Source organism: Amphiura filiformis, chromosome 5, assembly GCF_039555335.1.
Source record: "Amphiura filiformis chromosome 5, Afil_fr2py, whole genome shotgun sequence".
Lineage (NCBI taxonomy): Eukaryota > Metazoa > Echinodermata > Ophiuroidea > Amphilepidida > Amphiuridae > Amphiura > Amphiura filiformis.
In genome coordinates this window covers 44,585,651-44,609,224 of record NC_092632.1, presented here as the reverse complement: position 1 = coordinate 44,609,224, position 23,574 = coordinate 44,585,651, and the positions used below count along the sequence as shown (strand labels likewise).

Here is a 23,574-nt window from a genome sequence, read left to right as displayed (position 1 = left end):
TACTTAAGTCAGAAGTCAGATTTTAGTTTAAAGATATTGTTTCTCTGTGTCTCCTTGATTGCATACATGCTCTACATTATTTGTTTTTACAAGCATTGACTGTTATCTTCAGTAGATAGTCACCTTATGACATAATTTGGCATAGTTTGTTTTTTGAGGAAATTGCTATCTTCAGTAGATGATAGTATAGAAAAAGTGCACTACATCATGATAATTGAAAAACAGTGATTTTAATTTAACAATTCAGTAATTTGTTATTCTATGCCCACTGGTCAGATTTTAAGTGGGTAGATTTTAAAATAAAAATTTAATTGCCCACCTTTTATTAATGATTCATGAATTCACTCTCCCACCTCATTGCATCTGTAATGATTTACATTCATTTTATGTTTATCTGGCTTACTTTCTTTGCATAGCTGTTAAATCCAAGCATAGTGTTGAGGAAGATGACATATTTGGTATGCATTATGATTTTGTTCATTTCATTTGCTGTGCTAGTACTGAGTGATACAAATGTATATGCTGAAGACTTAGCTAGATCTGTATTGAAGTTTCTAGTTTCTATCTTTAGTTCCAATTTAAACAGCCATGACATTTTCCATCTGTCAGCAGCTCTCATGTTTGTTTTCAATGCTTATTGCTAGAAATTATTATAACACTTCCACTGCATATTCTTACGTTAGATCTGAAATATTTGGTTTCTATTTGTTGTAGCTCATTTGAAGTGTTCGCATTCTTTTTCATCTTCTTCCCATTCAGCTAAATCTTGTATAGATTTTGTTTTGTAGTTGTTTTTATGTGTTTTGACATAAATACAACAAGGACAACATTATTTTGACATTTTTTTCCAAGGGTGGTATTATTTTGTAGTAATTCTAACAAAATGTATCAACTTCCACTGTGATCACTACTCTTAACAGGTTTAGACTTTCCGACATTAACAAATTAACTTGTGGAGTGTTATGGTAGTAGGATTTTATTTTCTGTCGTAATGTCAATGACAGTATGTATGTACCACTTATGGTAACCTAACCTTACCGATCCAGTATTTCCGTGGCTTTTATCGATTTGAAATTGGCCATAGATGAAAGCTTATATTAAATATCATAAGACATGATGGTAATCACGTAATCCCATTGGAATGGATTTTAAGGTAATTTTGGTATCCTTTCTCGCCTTTATAATATTATCAGCTGCAGAAATCTATATTTTCAAATTCCACTTGCGCTTGTGAAAAAACCTACGGAGAGAGCACAGATGCGACACTGTTGGCTTTCAATATATCGTATATCCTCCACCTGATTCTGAATTGCGCGTTGATGAAACGTAATCCAAGGGCTGCAAAACATGTTTACCCACTTCAGGCACTTGGCACTCTGAGGGATTTTAATATTTCGTTACCACTGTGTTCTAAAGACTGTAAGAGCTTGTTTAGCCCCGCGGCTTAGGTTTGAAAGTTTGCCATATGAGGAATTATATGTCCAGCAAGGTAATGGGGAATAGACATACGGCGACAGAACATATTAAAGACAATAATATCCCACTTCAATATGCCAATTGCTAAGTTGGACAGTTAAAAGCCATGGTGACATGTTTCTTGAAGGCTCCTTTGAGGCAACGATGCTCAGTATTTTGATGCACAGGTGCTTGAAATGTAAATTAAACAAATTTGACTGGAACAGTAAACTTTAATTTTTTTCCTCCAAATAGAATTATGTGAAATGTAAACTCGATTCCTGGAGCATGCTACGAGGTGTAGAATCTGTAATTTATTTCCATTCCTTGGGTGAGAAACTGATATTAGATGGGTTTAGTTTGTAAAGATTGAAAAATTGAATACATTGTCATATCCGGATGCGAGCAGGAGAGTGAAATTAAAATTAACAAGAAATTGTGAAAGTTTATGTTTCCTTTTGTACAAGTATGTAACAAAGCTAGATTGCTCAAGTAATACAATCTTTATATAAAAACTAGTGCTCTAATTAAAAAAATAAATGTATTGATGTGTCGCTGGCTTGTTGAACACATGTCCTACTTTTTTTGTTAATGAAAGTTTGCTTTTTTTTTTTTTTTTAATATTGGTGTTGATTATGTAAAGTGAATAATTGTGAAACATGCCTTTGTAATTTCACTTCTTCCAGTGAATATTAGGTTGACTACAAACTTACAAAATGTAGCAGTATTATAATGTGCTTTGATAACTTATACTTTGTAATAACACTTGGATAGATTTGCTTAATATAATAATAATCTTTTGGTTTCAGAACAAATACCTGATCTTTTTGAGGCACTTCTATTTCATAAATCATGCATTTCTAATTTTCTATGCTGATCCCTTGCAGTGTTTAATTTCATTCCCTCTGCTATTTTCCGTCAAACTTTCTTGAAAACTCATTCTGTGGATTTTTCTCATCCCAAGTTACGATCATTGTATGTCAGCGTTAACATGATTCACATGCCGTTCATCAACTCCCAATAGAGCATCTGGCTGGTATGAATGGAAGCAAGCTGTATTCATAATTAATACAAGCTCAGTTTGACAAGGTGTGGAATTAGATTAGAGACGATCATCACCAAGTGGTAACTTGGCACTTTTGACGTAATGGAGCATGACATCCTGCAGGCGTTTTACAGGCATATGGACCGTCCCATGGTGAAGCACATCTACTACGTGGTAGCCATCAGGAAGATTGATTGCTTTGATCAGATTTGTTGACTGGAAATAATTGATATTAAATTGACGGGTATCATGATCAGAGATGTTATGAAATTGACTCCTCATGTGTAATGTGATCTATGTGTTATCGCAACCTGTTGATCATTGTAGAGTACTTAGTATCCTATTATAAGTATCCAATGATAAAAGTAATACTGGAGGTGATACTATATGATAAATGTGACATATCATATCTAAAGGTACCTTATGGGTCCCTTTGAAAGTATTGAGATTGTATTACTGTACTTGAAAGATATAAGTCCAAGCTTTAAAATGATATCTTGGTTTTTTAATTTGAGGGGATACTTTTGAAAATATTAAGAAAACCAACATTTTTTTCTTATTATTTTGTTCATATTTTACCTATGTCTTAATACATGCTTTTCCGATTTACGGTACCTTTTGATATGACACATCACAAATAATATATTCCATGGATGTTTTTGTTACTTCAGAAAGACAGTTTTATTTTTAGTATACTTGAATCCATGAATGCAAAAATATGACAAGAACTTTTTTGCTTTTTTCCGATAAATTTAACAGGAAATTTGCACAAACATTCACTGTAGAAAACAGTAGCACACATATGTTTGTTTTGTTATTATGTGGTAGCTCTTTCAGCCAAATTTATTTTTATGATATACATGTACATGTATGTATGAAGAGGATTTTTTTATTTTGGGGAAAGTGCTTAAAAAGCTTAGAGAATAATAAAATCACTTAAGGGCTGGTTATGAGTTGTGACTTATATTATGTGATTAAGTCATTCAATTTCATTGAAACAATTCCAATGCCACTTGATAGTCAATTAATATATTTTTCATTCATATCCCCTCAAGTGGCTCTCAAATCAATATCATCCCAAGTCGTTCTTCATTAATTGTTACGTACAATGCATCCGTAATTATTATTCATGGCCTGAAACGATATGAAGCAAGTGTCATCACAAATGCCGACACACGCACGTACCAAGCCAGACTGACAAAATATACTAATCAACCGGACTAGTCGTGATAGATTGGCCCACGGTGTTTACGCAGACAAACGCAAAAGGGACGCTGGTGTTTGTTCTCATAACTTGTATTCCCAGCATGCGATATATCATTCACTTTTGTTTAAACATAAAACCATTTCTTCCTGGCATTACAAAACCGAGCATTAGCAAATTGCTTCAATGTTTAGTTTTCTATATGTACGCAATCCCAACACATGGACTCCCAACTGATTGTGAAACACAGTACGGAATGTAGCTTGGCGATTAGCGCTGCTTCCTCTCTGTGAAGCGATGCATGTGTTACTGTCAGTTGGAGGTTCGTAGGTTAGAACACACTGGACTGGTAATCTGTCGGGACAGATGGTGGGGGAAGATACATAGGTAAAACAGTTTTGGAGATGGATAGTTAAGACTCAAAATAGGCACAGATTGATAAAGAATTGAAAATCTTCATGACCTGTTCAGATGTTAGTTATTTTTTACAAAATAGGTATCATTGATTTGAGAGTATGTCACTGTCATTTTGAAGTAAAATTTCATTAGACATACAGATTAAAAGCAGGTTTAAAAGAAAGTATACATCATAGATGTCCGTCTGTATGATTTGTATTCCCAACAGACATGTAGCCAATTTAAATTGTCAGTCATGATTAAGATGTTTATATTCTGCTTACAATGTACATGTTGTAATTACAGAATAAATAATTAGAGATTAATTAACTCCATTTTGTGTAAATTACATCACTAAATTACCTCGTTATGGATTTTTAATAACCAATTTATCATCAATCGTTTGAAATAGAAGCATGTTGAAGAATACAAAATGGCTGATTGATTTGTATGCTTCTTATTGTTGCTTATTATATCGCTATTTGTGTAACTGAAACTGTAAGATTGATACAAAATTGAAAGGCATTACTATGCACGCTCACAGCTCCAGTGCCTGATGGGTAGCGCAGTTCCTGTTGATACACGAAAGTGCACTTGACAGTCAATATCCATTTATGACGCTTTCTGTCTTCTTTTTCTACCATGAAACTGTAAAGCGTGTTTAAGAATTGCCTTGGTATCATCTCATTGTGAGTGAAAATGGATGCTGACGACGTGTATTGTAACGATAGAATATGCCTGGAAGAGAATTAATATATAAAACATGCAATAAGGGCTCACCCATCAAAAAGCTCACAAATTCAAGACTTTCTATGATATATCAAATCCATAAAAAGGACCTGATCAAATCCTGCATATGCCCTAGCATCTTTGCCATCTGTTGGTAAATAGAAATAACTTTTAAGCAATATAAGAGTACTTTATGTGTTTGATATAAATTATGCATGTTTCTACTGGGGAAGGTTTGCAGGTGATGTGGTTTAGTTCAGAGTGTTACCGGTTAATGAGCTCAATGAAACAGATCGGTTCCGATTAAGTGATGCAGTGTGGACACCCGGCAATCGTGATCCACCTCATGAGGTAGACCATTTGGTGTAACCCCTGGTATTTCTGCCACTAGAAACACCATGGTTGCTGGGTGTTGACATGTACTTCTTTTTATGTATCCCATCGTGATCTTAAAAGCAGGGGGTCAGGAAAACATTTTCAGTACTTCCGGTACACATAACCCTTATTTTAAGCATCAGCAGAAACATGCTATATGTAGTTGTTGATGAATCCGATTGTGGGTACCAGGTAATACCGGGTAAAAATACAGAGTGCTCAGTATAAACATGCAGATTATAGGGATGGAAGTAAATTGATCACATTGTGATTTATATGGTTTTTATGGGTCAACTCCATAGAAAAGCATATAAACTCAATTTTCCCAGGAAAATTTGTGGTCATTTTTTTCAGGGCCCCCTTAGGAGGGTCAAAACTTTTTAAGGGCCTCCCTTTTTGCATCAGGTTCCCCCTAACAAGTGTTTGTGAACGGTCCCTTAGTACTAGTTTGAAGATAAAATATAAATCCTGAAATATATACAAACCAGCTATTTGCATAAGGCAATGACCATTTATCAGTACAGAGGAATGGATAACTCTATCTTTCATGATAAGCTCTCAGTGTCTCTCCAGTACCTGTAATTGATCTGCAGATGAAATGTAGCATATATTGTACAAGTATTATACGACCAGGGGATATAAAATGTGATTAATGCTGCTTAATCAGCCCGATACTGTACTCCGTATTGGTAATACGAGTCTTTGATAATGGAAGTGACGATATATTTCTTTCTCTCTGCGTGTGTACAGGTGGGCCAGATCCTTTTATGGGAAACACGGCTGTTATTCCCAAGAAACATATGAGAGTACGACAAGAAAACCAGGACAGGGAAGGTCACGGAAATGACAAATTCGGCTCACATCCTGGAGTCAATGCAATCAGTGGTAAGGATGATGCTGTGAGAGCGCAGAGGATGAGCTTATCCAACTCATGGCCAGATTCTGGGTTTGAAGACATACCTAGAGGGAAGAAAACTCGAGAATCACGACATGGTGAGTAGTATCTTCAATAAACGTCTTAGGTTCGCAGGATTTGTTTTGTATACCTCTTTAAAGGGCAATTGCCAATTTCCGGCATGATGCAATGCTTAAAATGCAAATGTTGTCATTCCTAATCCCTTAAGGTTCTTTACATCGTGAAAATACAGTGGCTATTAGTGACTTGCAAAATGCTTCAATTTGATAAGTTTTGCCCGTTTTCAGTATTTGAATAGATGTAATAGGAATGTGCTGAAATAACAGTGACTTTGTACTTGAGGCATTCTCTCTATCAGGCATGACTAGCTGTATATGTTTAAGTGCAGATAGCTTATATATAATGTGGGAAATACGCTTCTTGGCGTAATTGCTTCATGTCAGAATTATGTTCATGAATTTTTATTAAAAGCTAAAAGCAAATGGTTTGTCTCTGAAGAAAATGGAAAAAAACCTATGCCGTTTTCGTTGTTTTTTTAGTAAAACAGGCTACTATGCGAAATACTGTGGTTCTTTGTTATTACATTTTTGTGTCGTTTTTTGCCATCTTGCTGCTGATTTTAAAAAAAGCAAACAAACCATGAAACCCTTGTGAGATGAACCTTATTTTTTTGCCATATTTTTGCCAAAGTCCATGGTGCAAATTTATATGTATTAAATTAGTTACAAAGTCTTTTTTAAATTGGGTTAAATTGTAAATTGTATTACAATATCTGTCCTCCATGTAGGTTTACGCAGGGTCACAGAATGTTTCAAAATATCTGAATCCATAAATATTTATTTTGTGGGCTTCATTAAGTAAAAGACACAAGTTGATTAGTTAGTTTATTATGTTTCATTAAAGTTGTTTTGCACAGATTTCTCATTTAAATCTATTTGCAAAGAAAACATGGTGGCTAACATGTTTATAGTGGAAATATCTTTAAGCATAATTTTGTGTCTTTCTATATTTATGACAAAATCTGTGGGGAAATTCCATCCTCTGATAAAGTATGGATCTTGGCAAATTTCCCCTTCTCTTTTTCTCATCTTGCCAGCAAACCAAAATATTGATGCTCCACTGTGTATACAGATTGCAATATGCCTTTCAGATAGATTTTGGTCTAGAAAGAGTGATGAAACAAAAGTTCAGAGGAGAAATTGCAATTTAATGTGAAACTGGATTAATAGAGCCCTGTGAAAGTTATTATACTTCATTCTCTGGGTTGATAGGATGAACAATTTTTAATCTTTCCCCAGCTGAGATGAATATAAGTACATTAATTCGTCCCAGTTCCCCAGAGCAGCCAGTGCACATAAACGATGAAAAAAAAACCATCTGGCTGGATCTATGGATAAATTTAAATTAACTTTACCTGCATCATATTTTGATGTACAGAACAAATGTGAATTGAAATAAAATAACTACTCAAATCTATGTTTAATTTAATCTTTTTTTATTGATTGTAACAAACTTCATTGATTAGCACTGCTTTCCAAGCAGGCCCTCATATATGTGAAATGGAACGGCTCATCATAAAATGTAATTAAAAGTCAGTTATCAACAGGAAATGCAATTATTTAAACATAAATTAACACTAGACATAGCTTTGGTCTAAGACCACGAACACATCTGTGTTGTGACCCCTCAATGACCCTTGACCCCAATATATATGAAAACTCTATAGACATTGGTAATGTCAATGCATGTGTGCACGTGGCATCACTTTGCCATGTTATTTGTGGCCGAGGGGCATTTTGAATGTTTTTTTGTCTCAGACCGGAAGTGACCACTTAATGACCTTTTACCCCAAATAAAAAAAATACCACATATACACTGAGTAATATCAACTCACAGCTTGACCAATATCTTTGTGTATCATGTTCAATCTATCCAATTTTATATCAAAATCGATGTAAGTATGTGAGTACTAGCTAGAGCAAATGTAATGGTCGACAGAAGAAGAAAGAAGAAGAAGAAAGAACCTGTAAGAAAAAGAACACAGCGTGACTCACGTCATGGCTGTGTAAAGAACCTGTAAGAAAAAGAACACAGCGTGACTCATGTCACGGCTGTGTAAAGATTAAAGAACCTGTAAGAAAAAGAACACAGCGTGACTCATGTCATGGCTGTGTAAAGAACCTGTAAGAAAAAGAACACAGAGTGACTCACGTCACAGCTGTGTAAAGCAATAAAAACATTTGCTTTAAATTGTCCCAACGATATGGCTTGTGACAAATTTGTCCAAACATGAGCAGCTCTGACATGAAATGTGTGTAAATCAGAATTAGTGTTGTGTTTTAACATTTCTGATCACATTATATACACCATTCACTTTTCATACACACATAGATCCACATAGCCAATCAGAAAAGCTGTTAGAAAATATGTGGAGTGCATAAATATTGTATATGCTCATCATGTGCAGTTTTTCGTACTACAGGCTGTGCGTTCGCTTCTTGCAGGATTGATCCAATTTTCTTGGATGCATTGATTGATATTGGTCAAATTTTGTTTGTTATAAAAAATAGCAGAAATTGCTGAAATTCTTTGTCTTGTTTGAAATATAGGTTAATAAATGCAGATTCCTTGATGCTTGGAAGATTGTACACAATAATGGACTTGCGCTGAACGTTGATGCATCCAATGTACTCCCCCTTGCGGGGCTTATGCATTCAACAGCATGTGTGCATTATTGAGCCCAATTTGTCTCTCAACAAGTGATGCGCATTTATTAACCTATAAATTCAGGGAGTAATGCTGGTCATTTTGCATTTTTAGTTAAAAAACAGATTGAGAAACATTGCCAATCTTGACCCACATATCTTTTGGAACTTAGCTACTTTGGTTCATCTCAAGTTAGGCCTAAAAAAATAAGTTTGATTGGCGTAACCTGACCTACCCTAAAAATAGGTCCGACCCTGACTTTTTTTTCTCTTTTTTTTTTTTTCAAAACAATAAAATAAAAGTAAAAAAAATAAATTAAAAATGGAAAAAAAGAAGAAAAAAGTTGCAAAGCCTTTATCAAACAAAATTTACAGCTTAAAAAGTATTAAAAAAAAATCCCGACCTACCTACCCTAATTTTTTTTATATTACGCCAATCAAACAATTTTTTTAGGCCTTAGGTAGTGACATCTACGCCTTTTCACGGTTGTGCTGCAAGTTTACCAACAAAGAGCCCTTTTAAAAAGATACGCACCCACATCACTACCAAACGTGAGGTGAACCAAAGTTTGTGATGAGCTTATGCGGTTATGACACAGATACATTTGTTTCCCCTCTTGTCACATTTCCAAGATGCGGATGCAAGTGGAGGTAATTTGCTTACAGCACTGATGTTTATTTGGCCAAGTTTAGTAACAAGCACGCATCTACGACTATGCTTAGTTACCTGATTAATGCCCATGTCATACTTAGCAGTCGCATAGACACTAAGATCCACAACATGCTCATCTACCAGAGGCACAATTCTTTAACCCCAATACATTTGTACATTTATTGAATGACCTTTGAAAATTTGGGTACAAAACTCATACTCTGCAACTTGAGGTCAAATTTTGCACTATGATTGTTTAATTGAAGTTATTGAACTATGTCATTGGGATGAGGCCATTGTGGTCCATGACAGAAAAATCGCTTGTGATCAACAGCCTGTAGCGAATGTACAATGCCGTCAGTGTTTCTGTTGTGGCTTGTGACTGTCACTGCAAAGTTGCCTTGAAGTTATAACTGGTTGCCATAAGCCATGCTAGCGATTTATGATGATATATCAGCATCACTTTTGAATCAAGGGATGAATGTACATATGTGCGAAATATGTCATGAAAAAATGTTACGCTCATTGCGACTGCATAGTATGACGTAGACATAGATCCATTGGATGTATTGCTCCAGTCTTGCAGGGGATAAAGGACCCATGCAAGATTATTCAAAATGCTGGAAGTTGTTTAGACTAGCAAAAGCAAAGTGGTAACAAGCTCGGAAGCATTCCGCATTGGCTTTGGAGCCAGTATTTTAATATTTGCCATATGGAAACGATTTTGAGGATATTATGCATAAGTGTGAGTGCAAAGTAATATGAATGTTAAATTTAATACTTTACATTACATAGGGACACCTTTCACAAAAATGAACAGCATTGTAGATAATTTGTTTAATATAAGAAAGAGAGAAATGAGTATTATCTCAAATAATTAATGATGAAAATAATCCATTTTGAGATGTAAATATTTTTTTCATTATTGTGAAATGCATGGAAATATTAGGTGAATCATAGTATAATTTACATGTGAACTGTTCTGTAACTATAAGCTATAATCAAATCAAGATGTAATCATGTTTTATATATTAAAACATTTGGTTTGTCTTATTCATGCAGATCCAACATCAAACTATCCTGATTGGACAGACCCATCAACAAGGAAACCACTCAAAGGTCCAGTTCAATCACCAATTCCTTTAAAACCAACCCTAGCCAGGTCAGCAGGAAGGAGAGGTCAAAGGGGAACTCTTGAACCCATAGAGAAAAATATCAGCATGGGAAGAGACGACATAGACGAGTGGGAGGGATTAGGCATTTCCGATTCCATCAAGTTTGAGTTATCAGACGACGACGATGATGATGATGATGTGTTGGAGGTAAGTAGGTGTTTTGCATGAAAAAGGTTGTCCAGGAAGATTGCTGAGGACTTTCTGCTCAGTATTCAGTAGTCACCCAAAGAATAGAGAATGTGTCTGTGTGTGCAAGCAGGGTATAAAAGAAGGTTGAGTCATCTGGTGCCGATCGGAGAAAAGGAATGGCAGGAAACTACAAAAAATTATGGTACTTTTACAAGCAAAAAGCAACTTTTCTAGGCATTGTTGAAAGAAAGTTTCAGGCGGCGGATGACATGATCGAGCCGGCAACTCGTGAAACCGCCCGGCCGTATGGCATATTCCATATACTCGGTTAGTTTTGTGGGGTTCATTATCGAACCCCAACGGTTTTAGCTTGTATTTATATTATTTATCAACATAGGCCCATTTGTTTGTGATATTTCAAGCGTTTTAAAATTTCAAAATAATCCCATTCAATTACACGGTTGACGATGAAAATTTACTGAATTTAGGGACTGCATGTCATACACCACCTGGAAAGTTTCCTAATACAATGACCTAACTTTTTAGAGGGTTTGTATATTGGAAGGTGCAACATTAACCATGCTGTTTTACCGCCACGTTCAGAAACTCAATAATCACGACACTCATAAATAAACTGTGCCCGAGTGTGATTGACAGATGCATTGCATACTACATGTAGTCTTTTAATCCTGCTTTTGATTATAATTGACCTTTTCCTTAAATTTGTAAGAATACAAATTATTGACATTTCTTGTGCGACATATTTAGAAGTTAAAATCAAGATGCCTTATCATGGGCATAAGGTTAGTTAAAAAAGCACTCTCAGATTGAAACTATAGGAGAAATTTTCATTTGAATGAACACCGCTGTTAACAGCGCGACAGTTGTCTGCGTACCCTGTGTGATGAATGCCTGCGTGCGTAACGCGAAAGTGAATTCAGCCACGCAAACTCACTGATTGGTTAGTATTTTCATTATTGTATCAAAGGTTTGCGTTTGCTTTGTATTTTGAGATATACGCGACATAGGATCACAGTTGAATCGCATTCAGCTGTGTTCATTCAAATGAAATTTTTACTGTCAATGAAATCATGGCTCCACCGCTTATATGGTTTGCATATTTGCATCTTGATGTTAAGGCAAAAAATAATATACTTCTGATTCTATTTGCCTGATTAAATCACTGTTTTGTTTTGAATGGCATTTGAAGTATGCAGCATATGTATTTAATCGAGATTTAGGCTCCTTTGAAGACATATAAGCCTTATTCTGAAATGTCAAGGTTTCAGAGATTCACTTGTCATTGTGGGGCCTGGAAGCTGTATAAATATTGTTCAATCTGCTATTGTCACAATGTCGCTTTATTGCAGGCAACTGCATCGTGTGCATTTGATATTACAACTGGAAGCACTAGCTGTACATACACAATGACATTCATCAAGCAAAATTGATGAAGACATTTGTTGTACAATGGGTTTATCTCTTGAGTGCTGGTCACTCAACTTGAATTGGAACAGTTTCCCATTTACCCTCTTCTCAATGTCACAACTCCACTGATTGAAGCAATAGATTGGATTTCCACTTGCAAATGTTATAATGAAAAGCTAACAGAACAAACAATTTCCGAGTTCAATACTCTCTCTTGATGAGCATTTCAAGTTGGTCATCAGCGAGGGAAGTGGGCATCTACGGGAAGCCAGTAAAACAGCTATTAATGATCCTTTTCTTAATACGCTCAAAAAGTAAGAGCCTGCTTACATTGTAGCTGTGGTTTAACCTCCTGAGTACTACCTGCCGATCTAACATTGCCTCTGATTGGTCAATTACACGATATCTTTACTTTACTCACCAATCAGAATGAAGCTTTGCAAATAATTCACCCCAATTTTTTGTGTGGTGAAATTATTTTAACAATGTTGCTGATTGGTACAACTGAAAATGAAAACTTCTTTTTGGCCAATCAGCAGGTAGTTCTCATAGGGTTAAATGAGCTGTGGTCTCCTTATGAATCAAGGGAAACACAGACATAGAGTTACAATTCGTAGTCTGTGGGGAAATAAAGAAAAAACAGACTAATCAATTCTGACATATAGCCCTTTTAAAATAACAGGCATAAGTGATGTCATGGTTTTTAAGACTGCATATTACCCTGCATGTTGAATCCCCCAATATTCACACACATTTATGCGCAGCGGTGCACTAGCGATATTTGACAAGAGATCTTTCTTCGGTTTCCACCGTAAAAAAATGAGGTTAACTGCTTACTTAGTATGTAATATTTCATGATTCAAATATTGATGTACACTCCGTTTCATTCTGCTCGATTTCAATCAAAGTTATATGAAAAGCACTCCACGCTTGGCAACTAAGATGTATCACCGGTTCATTCACCCTAGATGTTAAAAGCAATAGCTCGGGGGACCATTTTGTGCTGCATAAAAGAGGTTCCTATTCTTTGCTTGTGTTTCATAATTATACAAAATGTACGTTTGGTCTGTTTGGATGTAGTCACAGGATTTTGATAGTTTTTAGAGGCGCATTATGATAAGGTGCTAGCTATCATTGAAGCATGATATTTGTTGTGACAAGTTGAAATAGTTTATGATTGCATCAAAGGGTTTTCAGTGTTGATAATGGACTACTAAGTGACACACTATGGGGCTTATCTATGTTATGAATGATTATCATCAAATTCTCACTCAGAGTGATGGGTTTTAATTAACAGTGCATCATGTACTTTTTTGTTGGAGAGGGATTTTTTTCTTCATTGATAATTACTAAGATGTAGTTACACATTTAGAATTGCATTTATCTTAATATTTGACTTCAAAGTGTAGCGCAAGAATGAACATTCAAAAGACTTGATTTACTGTTTAGATTAAAACTTGTTAACAATCAATGCTGGGGAATAAGTTGCAAAAAGTTTTAATTAAAAATTAAAAATATCCTCACTAGTCGTAGGTTCAGAAGTTTCCATCTCAAGTGCGTAGTTTTGAGGTTTTTCACATCTGAAACATTTCTAATCAATTCTGTGAAGATCATTTTAGTCATGGGCAAGGCCGGCAAGCTTCAAAATAACTAAAACTTTTGAAGTTGAGATGCAATCAGGAGGGTGAGAGGTCATAAGGGCAATACCAGGTTGAATGGTTACAACAATGATGGACCGAAGATATGCAGTTACACACGCTATAACCGCACGCTTGTTTATCAGCTATAGATTTAGTTTCCTTTGCCTATGCAGCACGCTATACAATGTAGTTTGATTTCATTCAATACTGGAATCACACTAATGGCAGAGGAGAATACTAGTACTAGCTGATCAGATGGTCTAATTCTATCAAGCATATACCTCAACAATCACCGTCATATTCTATCAATTTGCTACAGAATATATTGTATGCTGAACTTACAATTCAAAATTGTAGACCTGTTGACTAGTGTATTTTTGTATCGAAGTATTGCGATATGTGAACAGCATCATATTGAAAGCAAAATGGCCACCAATGGCGCCTAGTGTCTAGACCTAGGATACACACACTTGAATCATTATGTAATTTCAGTCGCCCATCCCATTATTTAAAATCCCTGATGCAAAGGGGGAATATGAGGTGCAATACAAGTTAAGCTGATGTGAACAGTTCTATCACAATTTTACACCACACTTTGAAAGTTTAATCACAGCAGGCAAATTTTGGAGTTCAACTTTCGATGCAATATGGCTTAAATTGAAGTCTAATGGGGTATAGGCTATATTCTTTTTGGGCATGAAATATAATTTACCATTTTCATATTTATGGAATTATTTACACCCTTTCAAAAATGGATGGAAAACATAAATAAGGTGAAACATAAAACAATAGCAATTGGCTGAAGAGAAAGGTTGAACAGTTGAGAAAGTAAGATACATTTAAGAAACTTCTTTCTTTCACCCCACACACCCATCCTCTTAAGAGGAAGACTACTTACCTACTCAAATACTTGGTAAGGAAAATGCGGGACTTTAACAACATTGCAAACCCCACTCAGTCATGAAATTGGGAGTTTTTTATGACCCATATTGCATTTAAAAATTGCAATAAATTCTATATTTCGACAATTTGTGCAAATATATCTGATGGAAAAGTTAACCCATTAGCTTGTCTCGTCTGAATTTTATGAATTCTCATTCTACCCACTCTGTCATGAAATGGGGATATTTGAATGACATTACCTATATTACTAATGTAAAAAATAACAATAAATTCTATATTCGACAATTTCTTGGCACAAATATTACAGATTATATATTGATGGAAAAGTTAACCCATTAGTTTGTCTCATCTGAATTTTATGAATTCTCATTCTGCCCACTCTGTCATGAAATGGGGAGATTTGTATGACATTACCTATATTACTAATGTAAAAATTGCAATAAATTCCACAAATGGACACTTTAGTCAAATATTATAGATTAGTCTGGAAAAGTTTGCTAAGTATGTATATTTTGTGATGAGAAAAGATTAGTTTGCCACAAAACATTTTGCATTGTTACCATGATTTCATCTTCAGCAGCTGAAGTATAGTAGTTCTACAGTCTAAATATAAACTTTTGATGTGCCAAGTATTTATAACACTAATCAATAGTTGTGTAAATGTTCCAAACTGACTTTCATGCCTTTATGCGCCATGCAAAGTATATACTAAAAACCTGTCAATGAATTCTTTGCCTCGATCGTCACAAAAATATAGTTTGAAAATTGACTGTTTTCATGATAAACTGTGGGTATGCACTACCTGTATGTTGCATTCAATGTGTCACCAAGTAACCCATTCAATTTATGATAGCAACATACCCGTTAGGCTCCCTAATGAGGCGTTACTTAAAGCTGGTCGATACACTGTATTTTGACGCGTAGAAGCAGCACCCAAATCTGACTGCAAAATCAATTACACGCCCAGAGCTGCGTTGACTGGTGTAGGCAAAGCCTCTGGAGGATTCATCACAGCTTCTTGCATGGTCGATGAACATTAAACTTGCAGAAGCTTGTCATCTTCAAAGCACCGAGGATGAACCAAGTCTAAATTATTGCTATAGCTATTAAAAATGTATTTCTAATTATTGAAATACAGACTAGTGTATTACGCTTTCTCACTAGTGATATTGAAACAGAGCCAACATATGAAGAATACATTTGTGTCATTGTAATTTATTTTCAAAGTCCCTTTTTTATTCACTCTGTTTAATATTCCTAAATAATGTATACATCATGCCTGAAGAGGCAAGTTCCTTTATTATTTAATTGATTCTATAATCAAGAGTCAAATACAACTTGAAACAAGAGACTCTTAACTTCTACATTTCCTGAGGCAAATATCTTTGCAGTACAGCAAACCGTGGTTCAGACAAGTGAATATTTAATCTTATACATGCTAGTGTTATCTACTGAAGATAGCAGCCAGAAACTCTACCATATTATAGATTATAATATAAATTGATGGAAAAGTTCAATCAGTATGTCTAATATTCTCATTTTATAATCATAATCTGCATCTAAGTTTACCACCAGACATTTTAAATCATTAAAATGATTTCATTTTAAGCAGCTGAAGTAGTTTTGCAGTCTATATATAAATTTTTGAATTTTTATGCACCAAGTGTAACACTAATCAATAGTTTCTTAAATGTTCCAAACAGACTTCAATGCCTTTATGCTCCATGCAAAGTACTAAAAACCTGCCAATAAATTCTTTGCCTCGATCGTCATAAAAATGTAGTGTCAAAATTGACTGTTTTCATGATAAATTGTGGGTTTGCATTACCTGTATGTTGCATTCAATGTGTCACCAAGTAACCCATTCAATTTATGATAGCAACATACCCGTTAGGCTCCCTAATGAGGCGTTACTTAAAGCTGGTCGATACACTGTATTTTGACGCATAGAAGCAGCACCCAAATCTGGCTGCAAAATCAATTACACGCCCAGAGCTGCGTTGACTGGTGTAGGCAAAGCCTCTGGAGGATTCATCACAGCTTCTTGCATGGTCGATGAACATCAAAATTGCAGAGGCTTGTCATCTTCAAAGCACTGAGGATGAACCCAGTCTTTGCTATAGCTATTAAAAATGTATTTCTAATTATTGAAATACAGACTAGTGTTTTACGCTTTCTCACTAGTGATATTGAAAACAGCTAACATATGAAGAATACATTTGTATAATTGTAATTTATTCTCAAAATCCTTTTTTTATTCACTCTCTTTGATAGTCTTAAGTAATGTATACGTCATGCCTGAAGAAGCAAGTTCCTTTAATATTTAATTGATTTTATTATGATAATCAAGAGTCAAATTATACAACTTGAAACAAGAGACTCTTAACTTCTACATTTCCTGAGGCAAATATCTTTCCAGCCAGTACCAATATACAGCAAACTGTGGTTCAGTCAAGGGAATATTAATCTGCTATATGCTGGTGTTATCTACTGAAGATAGCAGCCAGAAACTCTACCATATTATGTATTATAAATTGATGAAAAAGTTTGATCAGTATGTCTCATCTGAATTTTATGAATTCTCATTTTTAATATTCGACTTGACATTTTGTGATGATAAAAATATTATCATAATCTGCACAAAACATTTTAAATCATTAAAATGTTATCTTCAGTAGCTGAAGTAGTTTTGCAGTCTATATATAAATGTACCAAGTGTAGCACTAATCAATTGTTTCTTGAATGTTCCAAAATGTCTTTATGCATTTATGCTCCATGCAAAGTACTAAAAGTCTGTCAATAAATTCTTTGCCTCAGTCGTCATAAAAATGTAGTTTAAAAATCAACCGTTTTCATGATAAATTGTGGGTATGCACTTCCTATATGTTGCATTCAATGTGTCACCAAGTAACCCATTCAATTTATGATAGCAACATACCCGTTAGGCTCCCTAATGAGGCGTTACTTAAAGCTGGTCGATACACTGTATTTTTGACGCATAGAAGCAGCACCCAAATCTGACTGCAAAATCAATTACATGCCCAGAGCTGCGTTGACTGGTGTAGGCAAAGCCTCTGGAGGATTCATCACAGCTTCTTGCATGGTCGATGAACATTAAAATTGCAGAAGCTTGTCATCTTCAAAGCACTGAGGATGAACCCAGTCTAAACTATTGCTATAGCTATTAAAAATGTATTTCTAATTATTGAAATACAGACTAGTGTATTATGTTTTCTCGGTAGTGATACTGAAAACAGAGCCAACATATGAAGAATACATTTGTATAATTGTAATTTATTCTCAAAATCCTTTTTTTATTCACTCTTAGATTCCTAAGTAATGTGTATGTTATGCCTGAAGAAGCAAGTTCCTTTAATATTTCATTGATTCTATTATGATAATCAAGAGTCAAATACAACTTGAAACAAGAGACTCTTAACTTCTACATTTCCTGAGGCAAATATCTTTCCAGTCAGTACCAATATACAGCAAACTGTGGTTCAGTCAAGGGAATATTAATCTGCTACATGCTGGTGTTATCTACTGAAGATAGCAGCCAGAAACTCTACCATATTATGGATTATAAATTGATGAAAAAGTTTGATCAGTATGTCTCATCTGAATTTTATGAATTCTCATTTTTAATATTCAACTTGACATTTTGTGATGATAAAAATATTATCATAATCTGCACAAAACATTTTAAATCATTAAAATGTTATCTTTAGTAGCTGAAGTAGTTTTGCAGTCTATATATACATTTTTGATGTACCAAGTGTAGCACTAATCAATTGTTTCTTGAATGTTTCTCCAAACTGTTTTTCATGCATGTATGCTCCATGCAAAGTACTAAAAACCTGTCAATAAATTCTTTGCCTCGATTGTCATAAAAATGTAGTGTAAAAATTGACTGTTTTCATGATAAATTGTGGGTTTGCACTTCCTATAGATGTTGCATTCAATGTGTCACCAAGTAACCCATTCAATTTATGATAGCAACATACCCGTTAGGATCCCTAATGAGGCGTTACTTCAAGCTGGTCGATACACTGTATTTTGACGCGTAGAAGCAGCACCCAAATCTGACTGCAAAATCAATTACACGCCCAGAGCTGCGTTGACTGGTGTAGGCAAAGCCTCTGGAGGATTCATCACAGCTTCTTGCATGGTCGATGAACATTAAAATTGCAGAGGCTTGTCATCTTCAAAGCGCTGAGGATGAACCAAGTCTAAACTATTGCTATAGCTATTAAAAATGTATTTCTAATTATTGAAATACAGACTAGTGTATTATGCTTTCTCAGTAGTGATACTGAAAACAGAGCCAACATATGCATGTATGAAGAATACATTTGTGTCATTGTAATTTATTTTCAAAGTCCTTTTTTTGCTCTTTTTGATAGTCTTTGTTTCCTAAATAATGCATACATCATGCTTGAAGAGGCAACTTCTTTTAAAATCTAATTGTTCTATTATGATAATCAAGAGTCAAATACATCTTGAAACAAAAGAATCTCAACTTCTACATTTCCTGAGGCAAATATCTTTCCAGCCGGTACCAATATACAGCAAACTGTGGTCCAGTCAAGGGAATATTAATCTGCTACATGCTGGTGTTATCTACTGAAGATAGCAGCCAGAAACTCTACCATATTATGGATTATTAATTGATGAAAAAGTTTGATCAGTATGTCTAATCTGCATTTTATGAATTCTCATTTTTAATATTCAACTTGACATTTTGTGATGAAAAAAATATTATCATAATCTGCATCTGCATTTGCCACGAAACATTTTGAATCATTAAAATGATTTCATCTTCACTAGCTGAAGTAGTTTTGCAGTCTATATATAAATTTTTGATGCACCAAGTGTAGCACTAATCAATTGTTTCTTAAATGTTCCAAACTGACTTTAATGCCTTTATGCTCCATGCAAAGTATTAAAATCCTGTCAATAAATTCTTTGCCTCGATCATCAAAAAATGTAGTGTAAAACTTGACTGTTTTCATGATAAATTGTGGGTATGCACTACCTGTATGTTGAATTCAATGTGTCACCAAGTAACCCATTCCATTTATGATAGCAACATACCCGTTAGGCTCCCTAATGAGGCGTTGCTTAAAGCTGATCGATACACTGTATTTTGACGCGTAGAAGCAGCACCCAAATCTGACTGCAAAATCAATTACACGCCCAGAGCTTCGTTGACTGGTGTAGGCAAAGCCTCTGGAGGATTCATCACAGCTTCTTGCATGGTCGATGAACATTAAAATTGCAGAGGCTTGTCATAAAAAGCACTAAGGATGAACCGGTCTAATCTATTGCTATAGCTATTATTAAAATTTTACTTCTAATTATTAAAATACAGACTTGTGCATTACGCTTTCTCACTAGTGATATTGAAACAGAGCCAACATATGAAGAATACATTTGTGTCATTGTTTTTTATTCACTCTCTTTGATAGTCTTAGTTTCCTAAATAATGTATACATCATGCCTGAAGAGGCAAGTTCCTTCATTATTTAATTGATTCTATTATGATAATCAAGAGTCTAATACAACTTGAAACAAGAGACTCTTAACTTCTACATTTCCTGAGGCAAATATCTTTCCAGTACCAATATACAGCAAACTGTGGTTCAGACAAGTGCATATTTAATCCTCTACATGCTGGTGTTATCTACAGAAGATAGCGCTCAGAAATTCTCTGCCATTTTTTATTTTGTGATTTGAAATCATGACAAAAACAGTTACATTCAAGGAAGTACAAACATTCACAGTATTGGCGACGTAGTTTGAAAAATCACTTTCATAAATTGGCAGATGCTAAATGTAAATCAATGAAATTTAAGTCCTATCTAAGGGATTAGCACACCACGCACTGATTGAGGCGCGTGATTATGACACCTCTCTCGCTGTACGTGTTGTCACGGGACCTGTTTGCTTACACTATCACGACGAGAAAGCAACTGTAGCCAATTTTAATTGAAATTCTCAGTCTGTTGTGCATTGTAAAATGAAGTCGTTTTCAGAGATGAGCTAGTGTGTGTAATACGAAACTTGCGTGTAATATTTAGTTTTGTGGCAGTGCTTTATCGAGTCAGGCATCTAGTTTTATGGGGGTAATATGATACTTGTAATTAGATGCAGGTTGTTTAGTTTACAGACTAATATTGTCTGGTAGTCTCTAATTGCATGACGTGAAGAGAATGTCAACGTTTGATTTTTTTATATGATATTCATTTTTTATTTCACAATGAATAATACATGTGTGGACAACAGTAAGAACGAGATGTTTGAATATATTCATGTAGTAGGTTATTAAATATGACTAGCTATAAGAAAAAGGAGTCAATATGGCTTGTTAGAATCAAGTTTGCAATAAAATTAACATAATTTTTTGAATAAAATTAGATTGTAGGATAAATGTATTCTGACTCCTGAATATGCAGGACTTTCAGTTGGTTGTTTTTTGGCTTGGTGGTGATTACTTTTCCTACTTAGTTTAGTTTCTTGTAATACAAAATTGAAATAAAGTGGGTCTATAATACGTAGTTCTGTTTACTAGATGTGAAGAGAATGTCAAAGTTGAATTTAAATGTTGTAATGTAGATTTGAGGTTGGTAACAAATGTTAAGCTGTAGATTCCAGAATAAAATTTGAGGTATACACATAATCCTAATGTAAATGTAATGAAGGATTCTTATATGACAGGTTTTAGCAACCCATTGGCGTAACCCGACCTACCCTAAAATTAGGCCCGACCCTAACTTGTTTTTTTTTTTTGCAAAAAAAAAAAAAAAATAAAATTAAAAAATAAATTAAAATAAATAAATTTAAAAAAAGTTCCAAAGCCTTTATCAAACGAAATTTACAGCTTAAAAAAAAAAAAAAAAGAAAGAAAGAAAAAAAAAAAAAGAATCCCGCCCTACCTACCCTAAAAATTTGTTTATGTTACGCCAATCAAACAATTTTTTTTAGACCTTATTCAGTCCTTAATGGGCTATTCCATTTAAAATCCACACTACCCCTGTGGAAGATTTTGGAAATATCTTCCACAGGGGGAGTATGTTTTTTAAATGTAATTGGTCAGGGTTAATCATTTGAAACCCATACTCCCCCTGTATTATGGCTTTACCTATATCATCCACAACTGGAGTAAGTATTTCAAATAGAAGTTACCCAATTGTCTATTCTATTCAAAACTCATACTCCCTCTCATTCACAGTGTGGATTGCAAATGGATTAGCCCAATTTCACAATTTTTTCAGTGCAGTGCAATTTTACCTTTTATAATGATTTCCTGCAAATAAGTTGGTATTCAAAATAAAATTGAAGTGTTGATTAAACTTGTCACAAATTATTACCGAGTAAGCGCAAATTAATGTTCTGAATTTATTTATGCAATTATTTTGCATGACTTCATTGTGTATCCAAGCAGGTACATTTCCCCAACAAAGTGCCTCCGAAATGCCTCCAAATGCAATTACAATTGAAGAAAGTGCTAAAATTGATCCGCAACAGGACAATTTGGTTCAGTAAAAAGCATTCCACTGACTATTCCGTCGGCAAATTTGGCAATCCAATCCAATTTCACCCTTATTTTGTTTTCATTTCACAGATGAGTACGTCTCTGCTAAATGTACGGAATAGTGCGGCCAAAAAGCGAGCACAGAAAATGGCTCAGAGCGAACCGAGGAAGGGCCAGAATCAAAGTAACGGCATGATGGGTCATACTCCGTCGCCACCTTTACAAGAGAGTGGAATCTTCAGCATGTTTTCAACACTGAACTCAGGAATGGAAGATACATTGGAGAGATATCCACCAGCAAACAGTATGAAAAAGAAAGGGTGAGTTGCGAGGTATTTTTGTCAGAAAAAATTAAGCGATGTCATTTTTAAGCTTTTTTTATATACAGTAGTATATGAAACTGAGAAAAAATCAGGACATTTTGAGTTATTTCATGTTTTTAACACCAAAACAATGAGTGGCACTTGGGAGTTAGATAACTATTTGGTTTTCTTTCCATTTCCATTGTAGATGTGAGGAATGAAGTTGAATTTAAGTAAGCATATGTAGGATACTAGAGATACATTTATGTTAATTACAATGGTTTTTCCCCTGAAATTACTTCATACTTACACTCCATTAAACTGTAACATGACTTCTTGGTGGCATTTTACTTTTTTTGACTCAACATTCAAAACAATTTCCAAAATTTTGATTTAAATCTGTATTATCGATTTTATTATTGGCTCTCTCCTGGCTACCTTTATACCTGGCGGAAACATTAAACTCTTAACATTTATAGTAAGTACCACTGGCTAAAGACCGTTTCAAGCAGTAATTACAATATCGGATAACACATGCTGAATTGATTTCTGCCCTGGCTTGTTTCATATAGTCTAGTCTAGACAACATTTTATACAATTCAATTTTGCCATCTTAATTGCCTGTTGTTGAGAACCTGGTATATTGGGCTGTTCCATTTAATATCTACACCACCCCTGTGGAAGATTTTGGAAATATCTTCCACAGGGGGAGTATGAATTTCAAATAGAATTAGCACATTAACCAGCTCTTTTGAAACTCATCCTCCTCTGTGGAAGATTCGGGTTAAATCTTTCTCAGAGTGTATATATGAAATTCAAATAAAGCTGTCTAATGTGCTAATTCCATTTGAAATGCACACTCCCCCTGTGGAAGATATTTGCAAAATCTTCCACAGGGGCAGTGTGGATTTTAAAAGGAATAGCCCATTTTTGATGCAAGGTTGTGTCAATTTATTTGTTATCTTCCTCCACTCTACTTATTTTCT

General features: G+C 34.8%; 1 protein-coding gene across 1 annotated transcript in view; it reads left to right on the top strand.

Annotated features, from left to right (window-relative positions):
- Window positions 1–23,574, top strand: part of LOC140152224 (TOG array regulator of axonemal microtubules protein 1-like) — a 102,305-nt gene that overhangs the window by 43,181 nt on the left and 35,550 nt on the right. The window contains exons 4-6 of the mRNA XM_072174526.1: window positions 5,955–6,197; window positions 10,540–10,799; window positions 22,377–22,606. Coding sequence (XP_072030627.1) covers window positions 5,955–6,197; window positions 10,540–10,799; window positions 22,377–22,606 — 733 coding nt within the window. The remainder of the gene's footprint in view (window positions 1–5,954; window positions 6,198–10,539; window positions 10,800–22,376; window positions 22,607–23,574) is intronic.